This window comes from Oreochromis aureus, linkage group 15 (genome assembly GCF_013358895.1).
Source record: "Oreochromis aureus strain Israel breed Guangdong linkage group 15, ZZ_aureus, whole genome shotgun sequence".
NCBI classification, from domain to species: Eukaryota; Metazoa; Chordata; class Actinopteri; order Cichliformes; family Cichlidae; genus Oreochromis; species Oreochromis aureus.
In genome coordinates, this window is record NC_052956.1 from 30,030,539 (window position 1) to 30,045,274 (window position 14,736).

General features: G+C 41.0%; 1 protein-coding gene across 1 annotated transcript in view; it reads right to left on the minus strand.

The window, feature by feature from the left end:
• LOC120433160 (DNA polymerase zeta catalytic subunit-like) overlaps window positions 1-14,736 on the minus strand; it is a 122,305-nt gene that overhangs the window by 16,937 nt on the left and 90,632 nt on the right. Inside the window, exons 2-6 of the mRNA XM_039598907.1 lie at window positions 6,404-6,593; window positions 5,916-5,990; window positions 4,353-4,513; window positions 1,283-1,415; window positions 1,004-1,098 (exon numbers count right to left, since the gene is read on the minus strand). Of these exons, the coding sequence (XP_039454841.1) occupies window positions 1,004-1,098; window positions 1,283-1,415; window positions 4,353-4,513; window positions 5,916-5,990; window positions 6,404-6,593 (654 nt within the window). The remainder of the gene's footprint in view (window positions 1-1,003; window positions 1,099-1,282; window positions 1,416-4,352; window positions 4,514-5,915; window positions 5,991-6,403; window positions 6,594-14,736) is intronic.

The window sequence follows — 14,736 nt, forward strand, 5'->3', positions numbered from 1 at the left end:
TTAAAATAGGAAGCAGGAAGAACAAAAGCAGTGGGCACCTTTACACACATATACAGTAACAGCTTTATCAACACACGAATAACTTGCATCTGACAATACACATCCTACACATCCCACAGACCAGTTATCATATACCAATATTATGTTAAAAGGGTGAAGCAGTGATTCTCTGGATAATTTTTCCAGAGAATGGTTAACCCCACCTCCAAGTCCCACACTCTCTCTTTAACCCTTACATCTAAACATATCAGTTCTCATTCAGTCACATTGTTAGGGCTTTCCACAGAACTTTCTGAAATCTTCTAGTCCTAATCTGCCTAATCTTTGCTGTTTTTAAGACACAAACAAATCTTTGAAGGAATCTTCTAGCTCCTAGGAAGAACAAAAGTTCCTGAGAAAAAGCTCTGGCTATACAAACTGTAATAGTTCATAAGTGCAGAACACACGCACTTGCTGTCTATCGCGGCCTCTCTTTTCATTTTAAGACAGATTCTTTGTGTGGTTTAAGCTTGTTAGGTCCCATCTGATTTCAATGATAAAACTCACAGCATCTTTACAGCTCAGATGGAAGGACTGCTTTTAAGACAACAACACAACGTTCAGCAAAACTGGCACCACTTAGATTGTAAGTGCAAGAATGACCTCTCTTTCTTTCTTTCACACGCTAAAACAACAAATCCAGATGTGTGCGATTAAAACAAATCCTTCAGGAACAAAAGCTGCATCTGCTCTGGCACTACATTACTTTGCCAGATAACAGCATCTGTCTTTATTGTCACTGGTTCGTTTTAACCCTCTATCCCATCCTCTGTATGTCTAGCTGCTCCCCTGTGATTGGACGGATTAGGTCAGCTCCACGATGTTTGTATTTGGGGGTGATAATGGATTCGATGTGTGGCAGCCGTCAGAGCTGTCCATCACTCTTATCTTGAATTTCACTTTGCCTCAATTGTTGCTTTCTTAAGTTCGTGCCAGCGCTGGCTGCAATACTGAGTGAACTTACTTTCGATTTCGAGGCGGTTGAGAACATCCACAGCAACGGCATCAACCTCCAGCTCACAGGTGCTCTGCCTCTGCACCTCATCCAGGACTAAAGAGCTACAGTCAGTGAATTTAAAAAGGGTGGGGGTGGGGTTAATAGAAAATAAATAATAATAAATAATAATAACAATAATAAAATAAATAAAAACAAGCTACTATTTTGGTTTTCAATTATCTTTATGGAGAACTAATATCCACTGCAGCTTAGATTCTGCTTAGACTAAGGTGTGGCGAGACTCGCCTGGGTATGGCGTTCTCCTCCCAGCGGACGAATGTGCCTCCTATGGTGCTGTCGTTGAGCTTGGACGTACAGGGAATTTTCCAGGGGCTGATGCTGCTGGAGGCTGATCCTTCTGGGTCTGCCTTTGCTTCATCTGTTAACCATATACAGAGATATACATAAGAGGCACATGAGAGGATCACAGTAACGGTATTTTTCCTTCCAAATGCATTTGGATAACCATGGGGTTTTCATTTACACCTCGATTGATTAACTGCTCAGTGCTGCCATTTCTTAGCAATTAAACTGCGATCCACACTGTTAGAGAATCTGAGGCATAATGAATCATGATTATCCTCATTTTTTTTTTATTTTTTTTTTTAAATGCAGCAAAGGTAGGCACAATAAAACACTGTTGTTTTGTCACATGGTGAGTTCTTTTGGTACCTCTGACACTTTTTAATCACAGTATTTAGGAGGCCAGAGTGTTCAAGTTGTTGAATGGACTTCACAACACATTAAGGGTTTCATTTATCTTCAACTGGCCCATTTTACCAGCTCAGTCTATTATTATTCTGCTACTTGATCCCAGATTAGGAACTTCCTTTCAAGTTGGACATTGAGGGGAGCAGAAAATGTAAACTGGTGTACCCATTATTGGAGCATTTTGGTTTCTTTGTTGTAAGGGGGAACAGGAGCCTTTTTCCATTGATTGCATCAGTGTAGAGGTGGATCAAACACGGAAACTGTGCTTTTGTTGGAGGACAGTCAGGCGTGAGGACTTCTATAAAAGAACTTTATTAAAAGAACAAGTGTGGAATTTCCTGTCTGGAGTCTTTAATGGCCTCACAAGTGAAGGTGGTCCTGCTGGGCGGGATGCTCTCTGGGAGTGTGGAGAGAGGTCTGATTGGGCACGATGACCAGAAGGCTGAGTTTAGGCCTAAACTCAGATCAAACAGAGTTGGCAATCAGGGTTTTAGTGCCACGAGGGGTGAGAGGAGTTGGGTAAGATTCACCAAAGATCTGAAGAGAAACCCCAACGTGACACTACCACTGTGAGGTCCAAGACACTGCTGAGCTTCAAGCCCACACACTACCACCCTCTCCAGGAGTTATGTGAAGCAGATCAATGCAGAGATATCAAGAGTTCAGCTCACTGTAGCACAATACAGGAGATGCATGTAGGTCCACAAGTTTTGGAGAATGGCACATTTTTTTGGTTCTTCAGTCTATATTTGTTTATATAAAGACTGATCATTAAATATTATTCATCTCATGCTCTCTCCCACAGTGTCTCTTCTGTCCCGTCTCCCTTCTCTCGCCCTGAACCTGTTGCAGCAGATGACTGCCGTTTTGCAAGACTGGTCACACCACAGGTTTCCTTTTGTTAAAAGGGAGTTTTTCCTTCCCACTGCTGCCAACACAAATACAGGGCTAAAAATGAAATTTCTAAAACTTGCAGTTCTTCTAATGGCCACTCGAGACTCAGTCAATCCCCATAGACACCCATGTAAAATTATCAAACTTTACAGCATTAAAAGCTTTTTAGAGCCCAATATAATATTTTATAATCTGGGTGAAAGCTGTAGTTAGCAGCCGTCCGTGCTTCAGTTTTAATATGCGAAATTCTATTTCATTAGTCTGTTAGTTAGCAATAATTAGCAAGTATGTGTGTCTCTGTGATGCACCTGTACAGGTTATGGATGTAGCTTGATAAGATAACTAGCAGTAGCTGATGACGTAGGTCACCACCTTGTCATCCAAATAGTCACTTCTGGCTCCCAAAATATATAAATAAATAGATTTAAAAAAACAAAACAAAAACAAAAAACATGGTGGCAGTGAAAATGCTCACCCCGAGTCGTCCAATGCAGACTGCAGAACCCAACAGGAAACTGGTTCTTATGTTATCTAAATTAAACAGCCACACAGTCAGCTGTGCACTTCTCTGCTGAGAGGATAATGGCAAAAGTAAACTACAAACTTAATAGCCAGCATGGTGGAGCATTTAGCACGTAAAGCGATGGTAGCTGGTGAAGAAAAAGGAGGAAATACTGTGTTTTACATTGGTCAAACGCCACTTCAAATCAAGACTAAAGTTGCTCCCTGTCTCATTCATGTGTTAGAAGACACAAAGAAAGACAGAAGCAAAGAACATCATTCCAACCTGTTGTAATTCTACAGGGTAGATGATGGTTTATTTTTATAGAGCTGCTTGCAGTGTGGCTAAAATTAGATAAAGACAGCATGAAAAGTGTTTCCCATGTTTTGCTGTTCACAGACTGTCACATCCAACTTCTGCTGTGTATTCACCTTATAAATCCAACAGAAGCCAAAACCTAGAGCAGCTGCAGCAGGTGTCTAGTCTGTTACTCTGTAGATGTGACACAGCTCCACAGGACTCAGCTACAGGGTGCTTAGACAAATAAAATGGAGAGTCTGAGACTGCGGGCTACTGATCCCCAGTATCTGCTTGCCATTCCTGTCCTCACACTTTTTCACTAGTTACTTTCATGTGGAGGTATGCATCCTCTGTATTTCACCTTTGGTCGGTAACGAAAGGAACAAGACAGAAAGAGTGGCAAAGAGGTCAGAAAAAGCAAGTTCAGAGAGAAAGAGAGAGAAAAGAGCAAAGACCACAAGACAAAACATGTGAAGGGAAGCATGAGGACAACATTAGGGATGAAAACAGAGAAAGCTTTCACAAGACAACAGAGGCATCCTGAGGCTGAGGGGAGATCAAAACTAATTCAATATGACATGAGGCATGGCAACCCTTCCCTGGCCTGCTCTCATCCCTGCCGAGCAACGAGGGAACAATCAAGTAAAGAGTAAAAAAAAAAAGCCAGCACTGCCAAGTGATGAAAAAACAGCAGCCCGTCCTGCATCCTAAAGTACAAAAGGGTAAGTGTCAGATTTAATCTATGGGTTTTTCTAAGTATGAGGAAAATGTTTATCGGTCAGTACTACAATCAGATGCTAAAATTAGAGTTTGATGACAAGGCACGAAGAAAAAAAAAGAAAATCCAAACAAAAAAAAGAGAAGAAGACAAGATCAGAAATCTGTGCTCTCCCTGTCCACATCCCTTACCTTTTTTCTGGCTGCTTCGAAACTTGACAGCTGCCAGGTTAACCAGGTTCATGCCGTACAGGTTGTAGTCTATGAAGAGCTGCAGCAGGTAGGGGATGTGGCCCTCGTGAGGCTGGTAACTCTTGTTCATCACAGCTCCGCTTTGCAGCAGCTCGCACACTCTGCAACAAACACAGATTGCTCCATTTAAAAAAAAGAGATACATGTGCCACTTGGGGTTTAAAGAAAAGACATTTAACCGCTTACACACAACTAAACAAATGCTCCCCCAGCTCGAGAGAAACCGACTGTTTTTGGTGGAGACCAGGCACGACTGCAGTCTGCCTTGAAATCAAGGACTGCTACAAGTTGTATCTGATAAAGTTTTCTCAGCAGAGAGCAAAAATCATTTTGTTCCTTTTTGCTCTGAGGATGAAAGAGGGATCACAGTGATGTCATACCACATTTTTATCAAGCTGCACAGCAGAGACCAAAATGTCAAGGACTGGCTCTTATCTACAGACCCCCACTGTGAAATTAGGAATGTTTAACTACACAAGCTTCAGAAAATCAAGCACACTGATGTTTGAGACAGGCTCTAAGTACATGTAAAGTGGGGCTAGTAAATTCAGTTTCACTTAGGCCCAGCATTGTAGTTTATTGGAATGGTTTAATTTAATATAAAATGTCAACATCTTCATATACACTTTAGTCCACGTACAGCCCCGAATCAGTCAACAAAAAGTTTAAAAGTTTAGAAATTTTACCATTCAGTCAAATGAAGACAGAGAATTACTGATTTGTCTATACAAAGGGTTCCATACAGGCCCCTCTTACATAGTCTGAATATGACAACTACTGGAAATATGGGGTATTTTATCTAATCAAACATTACTTAATCAGTGAGTGAAACTCTTGAGATTTACAATCTCTTTTCCAAGAGTGTCCGGGGCTAACATTGACAGCATTAACCTTGCATGTTTTCCAAAGGTGGGAGAAACAACAGTTCTTAGAGAAAATGGGGGAACATGCAGACTCCACATAGAAAGACCCCAAGTGGGTTTGAACCCAGGATGAACGCCAAGCCATTGTATAGATTAAATATATACATTCACATCCAAACATAGATATAATTACAAATAAAATTTGCAGTTTCACCTTTAAAAAATTATTTTAACACCTGGCAAAATGCAACCGAACCCTAAACATACTTACATACATACAAGGCCAGTCTCATTTTTCCACCTTCCTTCCTACACCCCAACCCTCCCGGTGATACATCATTCGCTCCTCCAGCCTCTGTCACTCTCTAACAGAGTTACCGCTCTCTGCCAAGCCTCAAATCAGTAGCTCCACTCACACTTTCAACACCAACACTGATTACTCTGGCAAATAACCACAGTCTTCCTGTGTGCTTTCATGCATGGACACACACTCAGCCAATCAATGAGTACAGCTGAATACGCAGCAATCGATTTCAGTTTAGTAAGCTGGCACTGGCAGACTCGTGCGCACACAGTGTGGCATTCAAACAATAGGAGGTTGGGATGATCTCTGTTCATATTAAACTGCTTCAATCCTTACCTCTTGACCATCTGAGGATTGTATAAATAGATCTTCATAAAGAGCTTCTCCTTGGCATGATAACCATAGTAAGGCCTGAAAGAAAAGAAAAAAAAAAAGGCATTCAATATGGAAACCTGCATCGCATACACATGTTAAAGTAAAGTATGAATACACATATACACAGGTCACAGAAAGTAAAGGTTCTCTGGTGCACACTGGTGCTTGTCCATACAGAGCTCTAAAAGCTAAAACCAGAATCTTAAAGTGGACTCTGAAGCTGACGGGAGTCTGAGTAACTGAATTAGCAATAATTTGACATGGAAACTTAGAATACGTATATCTGAAACTGAGTGTTTAGAGAAGTCTTAAGACACAATTGTTGGCTCACACATCCTTTGTTGTTTCAGAAAGGCTGTGTTTAACAACAACCTTTACCAGTCAAGGTGCTTTCTGAAGCAAATCTCAGCTCAGTTGTGTCGGTACAACACAGCAAACAAGTTACTTACATGCCGGAGACCAGCACCACCTTGAAGACATGCTGGTTGTTGGAGGTGGGGTTTCCCATGGCAACGTTGAGGGCCCTGTCGATGCTGAAGGCCACTTGCCGCAGGTAGCGCTCTGGCTGCTGCCCATAGTTGTCGTACGGCACGTAGATGTAGGGGAACACACCGTGGAGGTGGAGACATGTCTTCTGGCCTGCAACGCAATAATAAACACTATTAAAGCAGGATTACAATTAATTATCATGTTTTCCAAGTCTCTTACTTCAAAATGCACATCAGACTATAATGTAAGCTGCTGATCATTAGAAATACGTTCTGTACAGCTCATTTCTCTTCTGGGAGTCACAAGATCAGTGTCCAACCTACAATTTTGCCAGCACTCAATTGTGGTGATGGTGTTTATGCAAGCCCTTTTATTCTTAGTAGATGCACTGCTTCATTACAGCTGATAACTGTATCATTTAAGAAAATGTTGGGATAAAACCAAAGACAGTATATAACTTGGACAAAGCTTCTAGCTAAAAAAAAAAATAAGCCAATGTGGAATTGCCTTAAACCTCCATTCTATCTGAACGCCACCAGACAGTGAGAGCTGTGGTTGTAAAAACACTTCCAGTAATATTGAAGTCTATGGGAAAACAGCTTTCAGTACTGACATATGTAAACATTTTCCTGGTCAGTTTATAGGCAATATGACCTTCATTTTTGGTCACAATGAATTACATCTGCAGGATCATCAGTGGTATGAAACAGCAGGCTTGTTGACTACCCCCCAAAAATACTTAATGACATGAATCAGTGAAACGGCCCATCCTGAGTGTAACATGTGTGGAGCACCATTGTCGACATGGCCTGTACGGAGGGTTTCCTCCCCATCCATTCATCTGTGCTGAAAAGCCTGAACTCCTGTGATTCATGACAAACACACACACGGTGTAAATCCAGCTAATTAGCTGAAAAACTCCACAGAAAAACAGAGGAAAAGTGTGGGAGGAGTGCAGCACAGAGGCTGATGTGAAGTTAGGAATACTGCATCTCTGCACCGGCTGACCCAACGGTGTGACACGACGCTGCTCCCACATTGACAAGCACAATGAAGTCATCTGAGGTGATCTGTACTGCAGATGCTCCAATTCATTCTCTTGCTGTGATTATCAGCCTGGGCCGGAGCTTTTATCTCCTGTCTTAAGCCTCACGTAGAGAATAACAACAGCAGTGTGAAAATTAAATGACATCGAAGGCAGAAGGTGGTAAGGCTCGTCCATGCCAAGCCTCTTTCTGTCTGCTTATCTTGCATCACTGACAGGCTGACAGGCAGTTGGACAGGAGGCGGCAGCATTGAGCAAGAGCTTGACTCTTGCCCAGACGTGTCTGCACATGCCCAGAGACTTCCCCACAATCACCACTGGGATAACAGAGGAGAGTGAAAAGGGGAGCTTCTGGCATTCTTCCTCTACCCCACACACATATACCCACAGCTTGCCAGGTCTCCATCCTCATTCTGTGGTGTGACAGATGCTGTGTATGATGCAGCGCGGCAGTCCCCGGGGCACCACTGTCGAGACCCCCAAGGTGGCGCCTCAAAAAAAAAAAAGAAAAAGGAAAAAGAAAAAAAAAAGAAATATTCCCAGCATTTTCTGGACCAAGATACATGTCAGGGCATCCGAACAGGAAAGGGAGGGTGATGCAAGATGGAACGTGGTGCTGAAAGACAATGAGATCCTCAGAACATGCCAGAATCAGGCATCTACTGTGCTGGAGCTCATACAAGCAGAGCTACTCATAATGACAGGAGATATGGATGTGTTTACAATGATGCCTGTAAGCCTGCACTGTTTGCCATTAACAATGAGTAGACACGCAACAATTATTGGATTTATCAATTACTTGATAGCTAGAAATACTTAAGACAAACCTGTGCCTGTGAGGCACTGATTGTGAAAGTCATTTCATAAGCAGAAAGTCAAACATATGATTTTGGGCTGTACATTACTGCTCTTTATTAGGCAAAAAAAAAAAAAAAAAAAATTGAAACGAAGTCAGCAACAAACAAAAAAAATAGAAGGATTGGACTGTACCTAGTCCAGTCCTAAACGTTTTCAGCTATTATTATTCCTGGTGGGTTTAACTGAGGCAGCTTCGCACTAACAGTATTAATCCAAAGTTATCTTACACTGGACCTTGGAGCACCCCTTCTGATCATGATCAAATGAAATTTATCGCCAACTGACGGAAGTGTATGGACAGTCGTGCATGGATGTGAAAAACGTTTGTTCCAAAAGTTGAAAGAGCATTTGTCCGGAACACGAATCTGCTCCGATGAAGAGGTGAAAGATGAAGGACATGGCGGTGAGCTGGTATGACATGGGCGTTGTCAAACTGGCACAGAGTCTACAAATAATGCATCGACCAAAATGGCGATAATGTAGAAAAATAAATAATTCTTCAACCTTTAAAATGATGTCAATATTATAGAAAATACAAATACTTTTGGGATTACCCCGCAATAATCCAAGTGCCAGAACTGCAGTTTGTGTCATGGCTGTTTGAGAATCGATCAAAGACTCCCATATTAAATGCCATTAAGTCCATCTTTTATATAAAGTATATGCTTTGAGCTAACTCTGTACTTATATTCAGGTGATTCTGTCAGCTATCTTAAATAGAAGTGAAAAGGACATGGAGTAAAAATTTGTATACAAGAGATGTGAGCATAACAGAGGAAGACATATAGAAGTCACTGATTCCACAGATCACTGTGATCACGGTTAGAAGAGTAATAACAAATAATAGCTTCTGTTCTTCAAGTGCATTTTAAATGCAGTTTTAATATAAAATTTTTTGTGATCTTGAAACTCGAAATAAAACGGAAACAAAAACAGGAGGAACAAAAATATATTTTCATCCAAGGAATGAAAATTTCATTGAAAAAGATAATCAGCTGATCACTAGTGAAAACCTGGATTGGTGGCTCGTGGCATGCAGATCGGGAAGTCCCAGTCTTGTTTGTACCATGTGTTTGTGTGTCTACACTGAACACTGCTAAGGTTTGTGTAAGTGTGACTACTCTGGAGTCACACAAAGGCTGGCGACCACTCCTGCACCGAGGGAGTGGTGAGAGCAGCGTGTCTGTCCTCAGCCTGTCGAGTCAACATGGAGTCAGTCTCTCTCTCTCCCCCTCTCTCTCTCTCACACACACACACACACACACACACACACTGTCTGTATAAGCAGCCAATGCCGACTTTTGCTGCAGTTGCTAGGCAACGGTGGCAGCAAAGCAAAAGCCCCTGACGGGCAGCAGGGGAGATAAACAACTGATTCTTTCCACCCAGCTGGTCAGGCCACAGAAAGAGAGACAGAAGGAGAAGGAGCGAGAGTGTGTCTAAAAAAGCAGGACTGAATTAAAGAAAGAAGAAGAGCTGACAGGCATGAGGTGTGTGTCTGCATGAGAGGAAAGAGGGGGGACAAAAATCAGGAAAATAAGAAAAAAACAGAAGAATAAAATGAAACAGAAGGACAGAAATTAAGATGAGAAACCAAAAATGTATTCAAGAGTGTCTAAACAATTAGAAGTTAAGGTTTTCAGGAGCTGAAGGAAAATAAGAACAACAGGAAGTAGAGAGAGTGGGGACTGAGCAGGGTTTCAAAGAGGAAAAACATCTGACTCAAATTGATGGCTCATTTTTGTGCTACAGGTTTAAGCATTTAACTAAGAACCTTTTCTTCTTTGATCCATCCTGTTAAGCTGAGGTAAATTCCTGCAGAAATACTGTCGGTACATTAAAGTGCTCATCCAATTATTGCAGCAGAAAGAACAAAACCTGCTCACGGCTAATCTACATCTGTCAATCAGGCATCACAAAAATCAGTTCATCCTCAGGATTCACCATACTTTTTCTCTCATTCCCATAAAATAAGAAAGTGCTCTGGCTTAATTCCAATGTAAATTGTTCTTTCTGACAATGCTTCTATTGCATAGGCCTGATCCTGATATCTGCAAAGGCAGGCCACGAAGAGAACAGGAGAAGAAGGAAGAGTTTGTAGTTTTGCAGGTGCCTGAACATCTCTCATTACACTTCCCACATTACAGACAAACAGTCTGTCTGTCTGTCATATCTGACTTATTCATTTTTCTCATGATAAACACAGCTGCTGTTTTTAATGGACACTTGATTCCTCCCACTCAGGTCAGCCTGTGAAGAAGAGCTTGTCTAGGCTTGCTAGCTTTGAAATGTCAGAAAAATATTTGTGTTAACCTCAAGATGAAAGAGCCTGACGTGACCAAAACCCAAAGGTATACAACCTGATATACTGAAAAGACAGAAACATGAGGAAGTTTGTTTTCATTACTGGTGAGGTGACAGCTCCCACACATCTTAGCTGTTCCCAGCCAAATGTGCAGTTTCCCATCTCCCTTCCTGCTGAGGAATTGTGAATGAGAACAGTAGGGAGGGAGGGGCTGTGACAGCTCTTGGGTGTTATCTTTGGGGGCAGGAGTGGTGAGACAGTGAGACAGCACTCTGCCAATGGCCTTCCCACCTCCACTCCAGCTCTTCTCCCCCTTCTCAAACCTCCTTGTGGTAACTGAAGCTCTATGACTCAGCACTGGCACAGAAGCCCCAGACTACTGCTGGGACAGTAAAATGATTAGCAAGCAGTTCAGCTACAAAACCAGCCAGTGAGTGAGTCTGAGACAGCGGAGCAGCCAAGTGTTGTTAACCACCCTGGGACAAAGACAGAATGATATTCCAACAAATAAAAAGACAGTGCTACGTGCTATTAATGTTTTTTTTGTTTGTTTTTTACTATTTTGGTTTATTGTTTAAAAAGGATTCAAGCAACAACCTCCCTATGGAGAACTTAAAGTGTCACATAGATTATTTATAAGTTGTGACAAAAAATAGTTTAAGGTTTTGTTCACAAAACCATTTTAACGTTTCCACACATGAACTCCAGAAAATGTCAGGACCACAGAGAGCAACCTCCAGGGTTAAAAAGAGAAAAACAAGTGCCAAAAACTGCAGTTCCTTGTGTGGCCACTAGAGACTGGCTCCAAAAGAGTAAGTGCCCCTAGACATTCATTTTAAAATGCTGTGTTTATAGCCTGGTAAAAAATAAATGAAAACAGGCCCTGTAATGTCATTGACATTAGCAGTGAAATGGGGGGTTTGAAGTACTAATGCTTGTTGCTGTTTATGGGAACTTGCTGGTTAAAGATCATTTAATGTTCAGTTACATGGATCTCATATCTAGAGCCTACAGCGCATACGCTATACAGCTTACAATAGCTTAAAACAACAAACAGTGCTTTATATGGTGTTTTAAAGCATCAAATTTCCCTCCCTTGTTACAACCATCACATCTTTAAGCTCCAACACACAGTGTCTGCTGCAGCAGAGAAGCAAAAGACACTTATTATTACTTGTATCTATGAAAGGTGGGCTTTGCTGAGCACAGGTCCCATTTTCCAGGAACACTCTCACACACATATACATTTATACACCTGAAAGCTCTATACAACCCAGTTATGTTTAAATCCATAAAAAAATAGTCACATTCAAAACACTGTTTTAAGTAATGTCACGAGAATGTCAATCCTTTCCTCCCCTCTCCAGTTTGCGGGTACGGTTAGCCTCCTGCTGTAATCAAACAGTCAGCTGCCACCGGGAGGAGTGGAAGAAGACGTTAATAAAAGCACTGCTAGTATTAATTAAAAAGGCCCAGTGAGAACTGTGTGAAATCTAGGACTGAGTAGGCACTCCCACTGCCTGCATAGAAAATGTCAGAACAGCAGAATACGATGGAGGAAGAAGATGACGACAGACAAAATAATGATGATAATTCCCTCATCTTTAGGAACTTTAATCGAGGTGCATCTGAGAAACGGTTTTTACCTGAACCTGACAACAGGGTACATGAGGGCAAAGCACAGACACAGTCTTGAGAGAATTAAAAATAAACACAGAATAAAACGCAAGTTAATCTAATGCACACAAACACACACATGTTGGCAGAGTCAGCCTCTGGCTCACTGAGCAGCCTGGCAGAGTGCCAAACAAATGAGACAGAGAGGGAGAGGAGGTGTGTGGAAGGAAAGGACAGAAGGAAGCAAAGCAAGTCTGTGGTACAAAGGACACTTACACTTTAATGCTGGGCCTGAAAATGTGCTGTGAATGGCTTTGTTTTTATTTGGAAGAAGGATATTTTGAGAAAGAGACCCATCATAACAAGAGTCCAAAAAGAAGACTGAGAAAGACTGTGAAAACAAGTATGACCCGTTTACTCTTTGCTACTCAGGTGTCTTGTAAAAGAAACACCAACAAAGATGAATGTAGATTCCTTGTCAGAAAGACGTGCGAAAAAGCAAAGAGGTGGAGCAGTTACTGAAACGGTGAGCTCAGGTTGAGTGAAAGAAACTGAAATCTCAGGGTTCAAAACAGCAACGCTGTTCCATTAAAACATTTAATGGGAAAAAGCTAGGAGGAATTTTACATCAAAGCATGGAAGAAAAGCACACTTCATAGCTGCTCCATCCATCGCTCTTTGTTTTACACAGACTCATACTAATCATGCTACCACTAGAATTCCTTCTATAGAAGATTAAATGGTTCCACCAATCAGGGAATCACATGTCATCACGTCTATGAAAGTATGCGTTCAAGTTACTGAACCCCCATTCTCTGATAGAAAGTCAATTTCACTTTCCGTCAGAGAATGGGCTGACAGAAAGTAGCTGCTGTTATAATAACTTTGATTTCCTGTAAATGGCTGCCTCCAAAGATCACTTCCTGATATAGCTGCACTTTGGAAGATTTCATCAGTTGAAGACATGAATGCCCTTACACATCTCCATCAAACTGCAGAAATGGCTTAAGCAATCCTATTTTAATATTTCTGGAGGAAAACAATGATGCAGAATCAGCTGCACATGAACACAGTCACACAGGCCTCGATGGTCGACAACCTGCTGAGACACTGTGGTTGCTAGGGAAAACTGTATTCCACGACTAGTTGGTGAGTAGTTGCCCTTCAAATTAAAAACTCAATAGGATTTATTATATGGAGTTTCATCTATTAAGGATGCCCTCCTACAGTTGATTTTACATCCAAGAGGTTTTGTATCTGCCATTGTTCATTGTGGCATGGTTTACAGAATTTGTGTTGCCCGAATATTTTTTCAATTCATTCTTTCTGTTGTGACTGAAATTTACATCTTAAAACCATTTATACCTAGATGGAACAGTTTGATCTTGAACAGGGCCTGTTATATAAGACTGAATGTTTAATAAGGTTCATGGCTGGTAGAGACCACGGGTTGTTTTTGAAGTTTGCTCTGAATATTTCAGCTGCTCCTTCTTAAAAAGGAAAATCATATGCACAGCTAGTTCATTGTTTTGAGTAAGGGAGTGGTGACTTATGGGTTTAAATGTTTTCATGTGTTAATGTTTCTTCGTTTTGCCTTATTAGTGGTTGCCATGAGCCAAGTACAGCAAACTGGGGGTCAGAGCTACTACAAATGTTCCAGTAAAACTGTTTTTATATTCTGTTTTTATATTCTTTATATTATACACTCAAAAGAAAAATGGGAAACCTTGTCCTTAGATAATACTTTCGACATATGGTACAAAGTGGCATATTAAAGCTACTTCCTCCATATCATCTTACTACCCCATATGCTGTAATGTAGGGCTGTTCGATATAACGATATATATCGGATGACGATAGAAAAACGTCTATCGTTTCATTTTACGCTATCGTTTGTTTCGTGGTGTCGCAAAATAAACTGTTTACGGCAATATTTTTTCATTATTTTGATGGTCACTGTAGTGGCTATATTAATTATGTGTGCCTATGCCAAGAGGCACACATATTACTATTCGTCGGATTTATTATGTGTGCCTATGCCAAGAGGCACACATATTACTATTCCTCGGATTTATTATGTGTGCCTATGCCAAGAGGCACACATATTACTATTCCTCGGATTTATCCTTCTCCTTCTTCTTCTTCTTCTTCTTCTTCTTCTTATTATTATTATTATTATGTGTGCCTATGCCAAGAGGCACACATATTACTATTCGTCGGATTTATTATTATTATGTGTGCCTATGCCAAGAGGCACACATATTACTATTCGTCGGATTTATTATGTGTGCCTATGCCAAGAGGCACACATATTACTATTCGTCGGATTTATTATTATTATGTGTGCCTATGCCAAGAGGCACACATATTACTATTCCTCGGATTTATTATTATTATTATTATTATTATTATTATTATGTGTTTATTATTATCGGTTATTATTATGTGTGCCAAGAGGCACATATTAC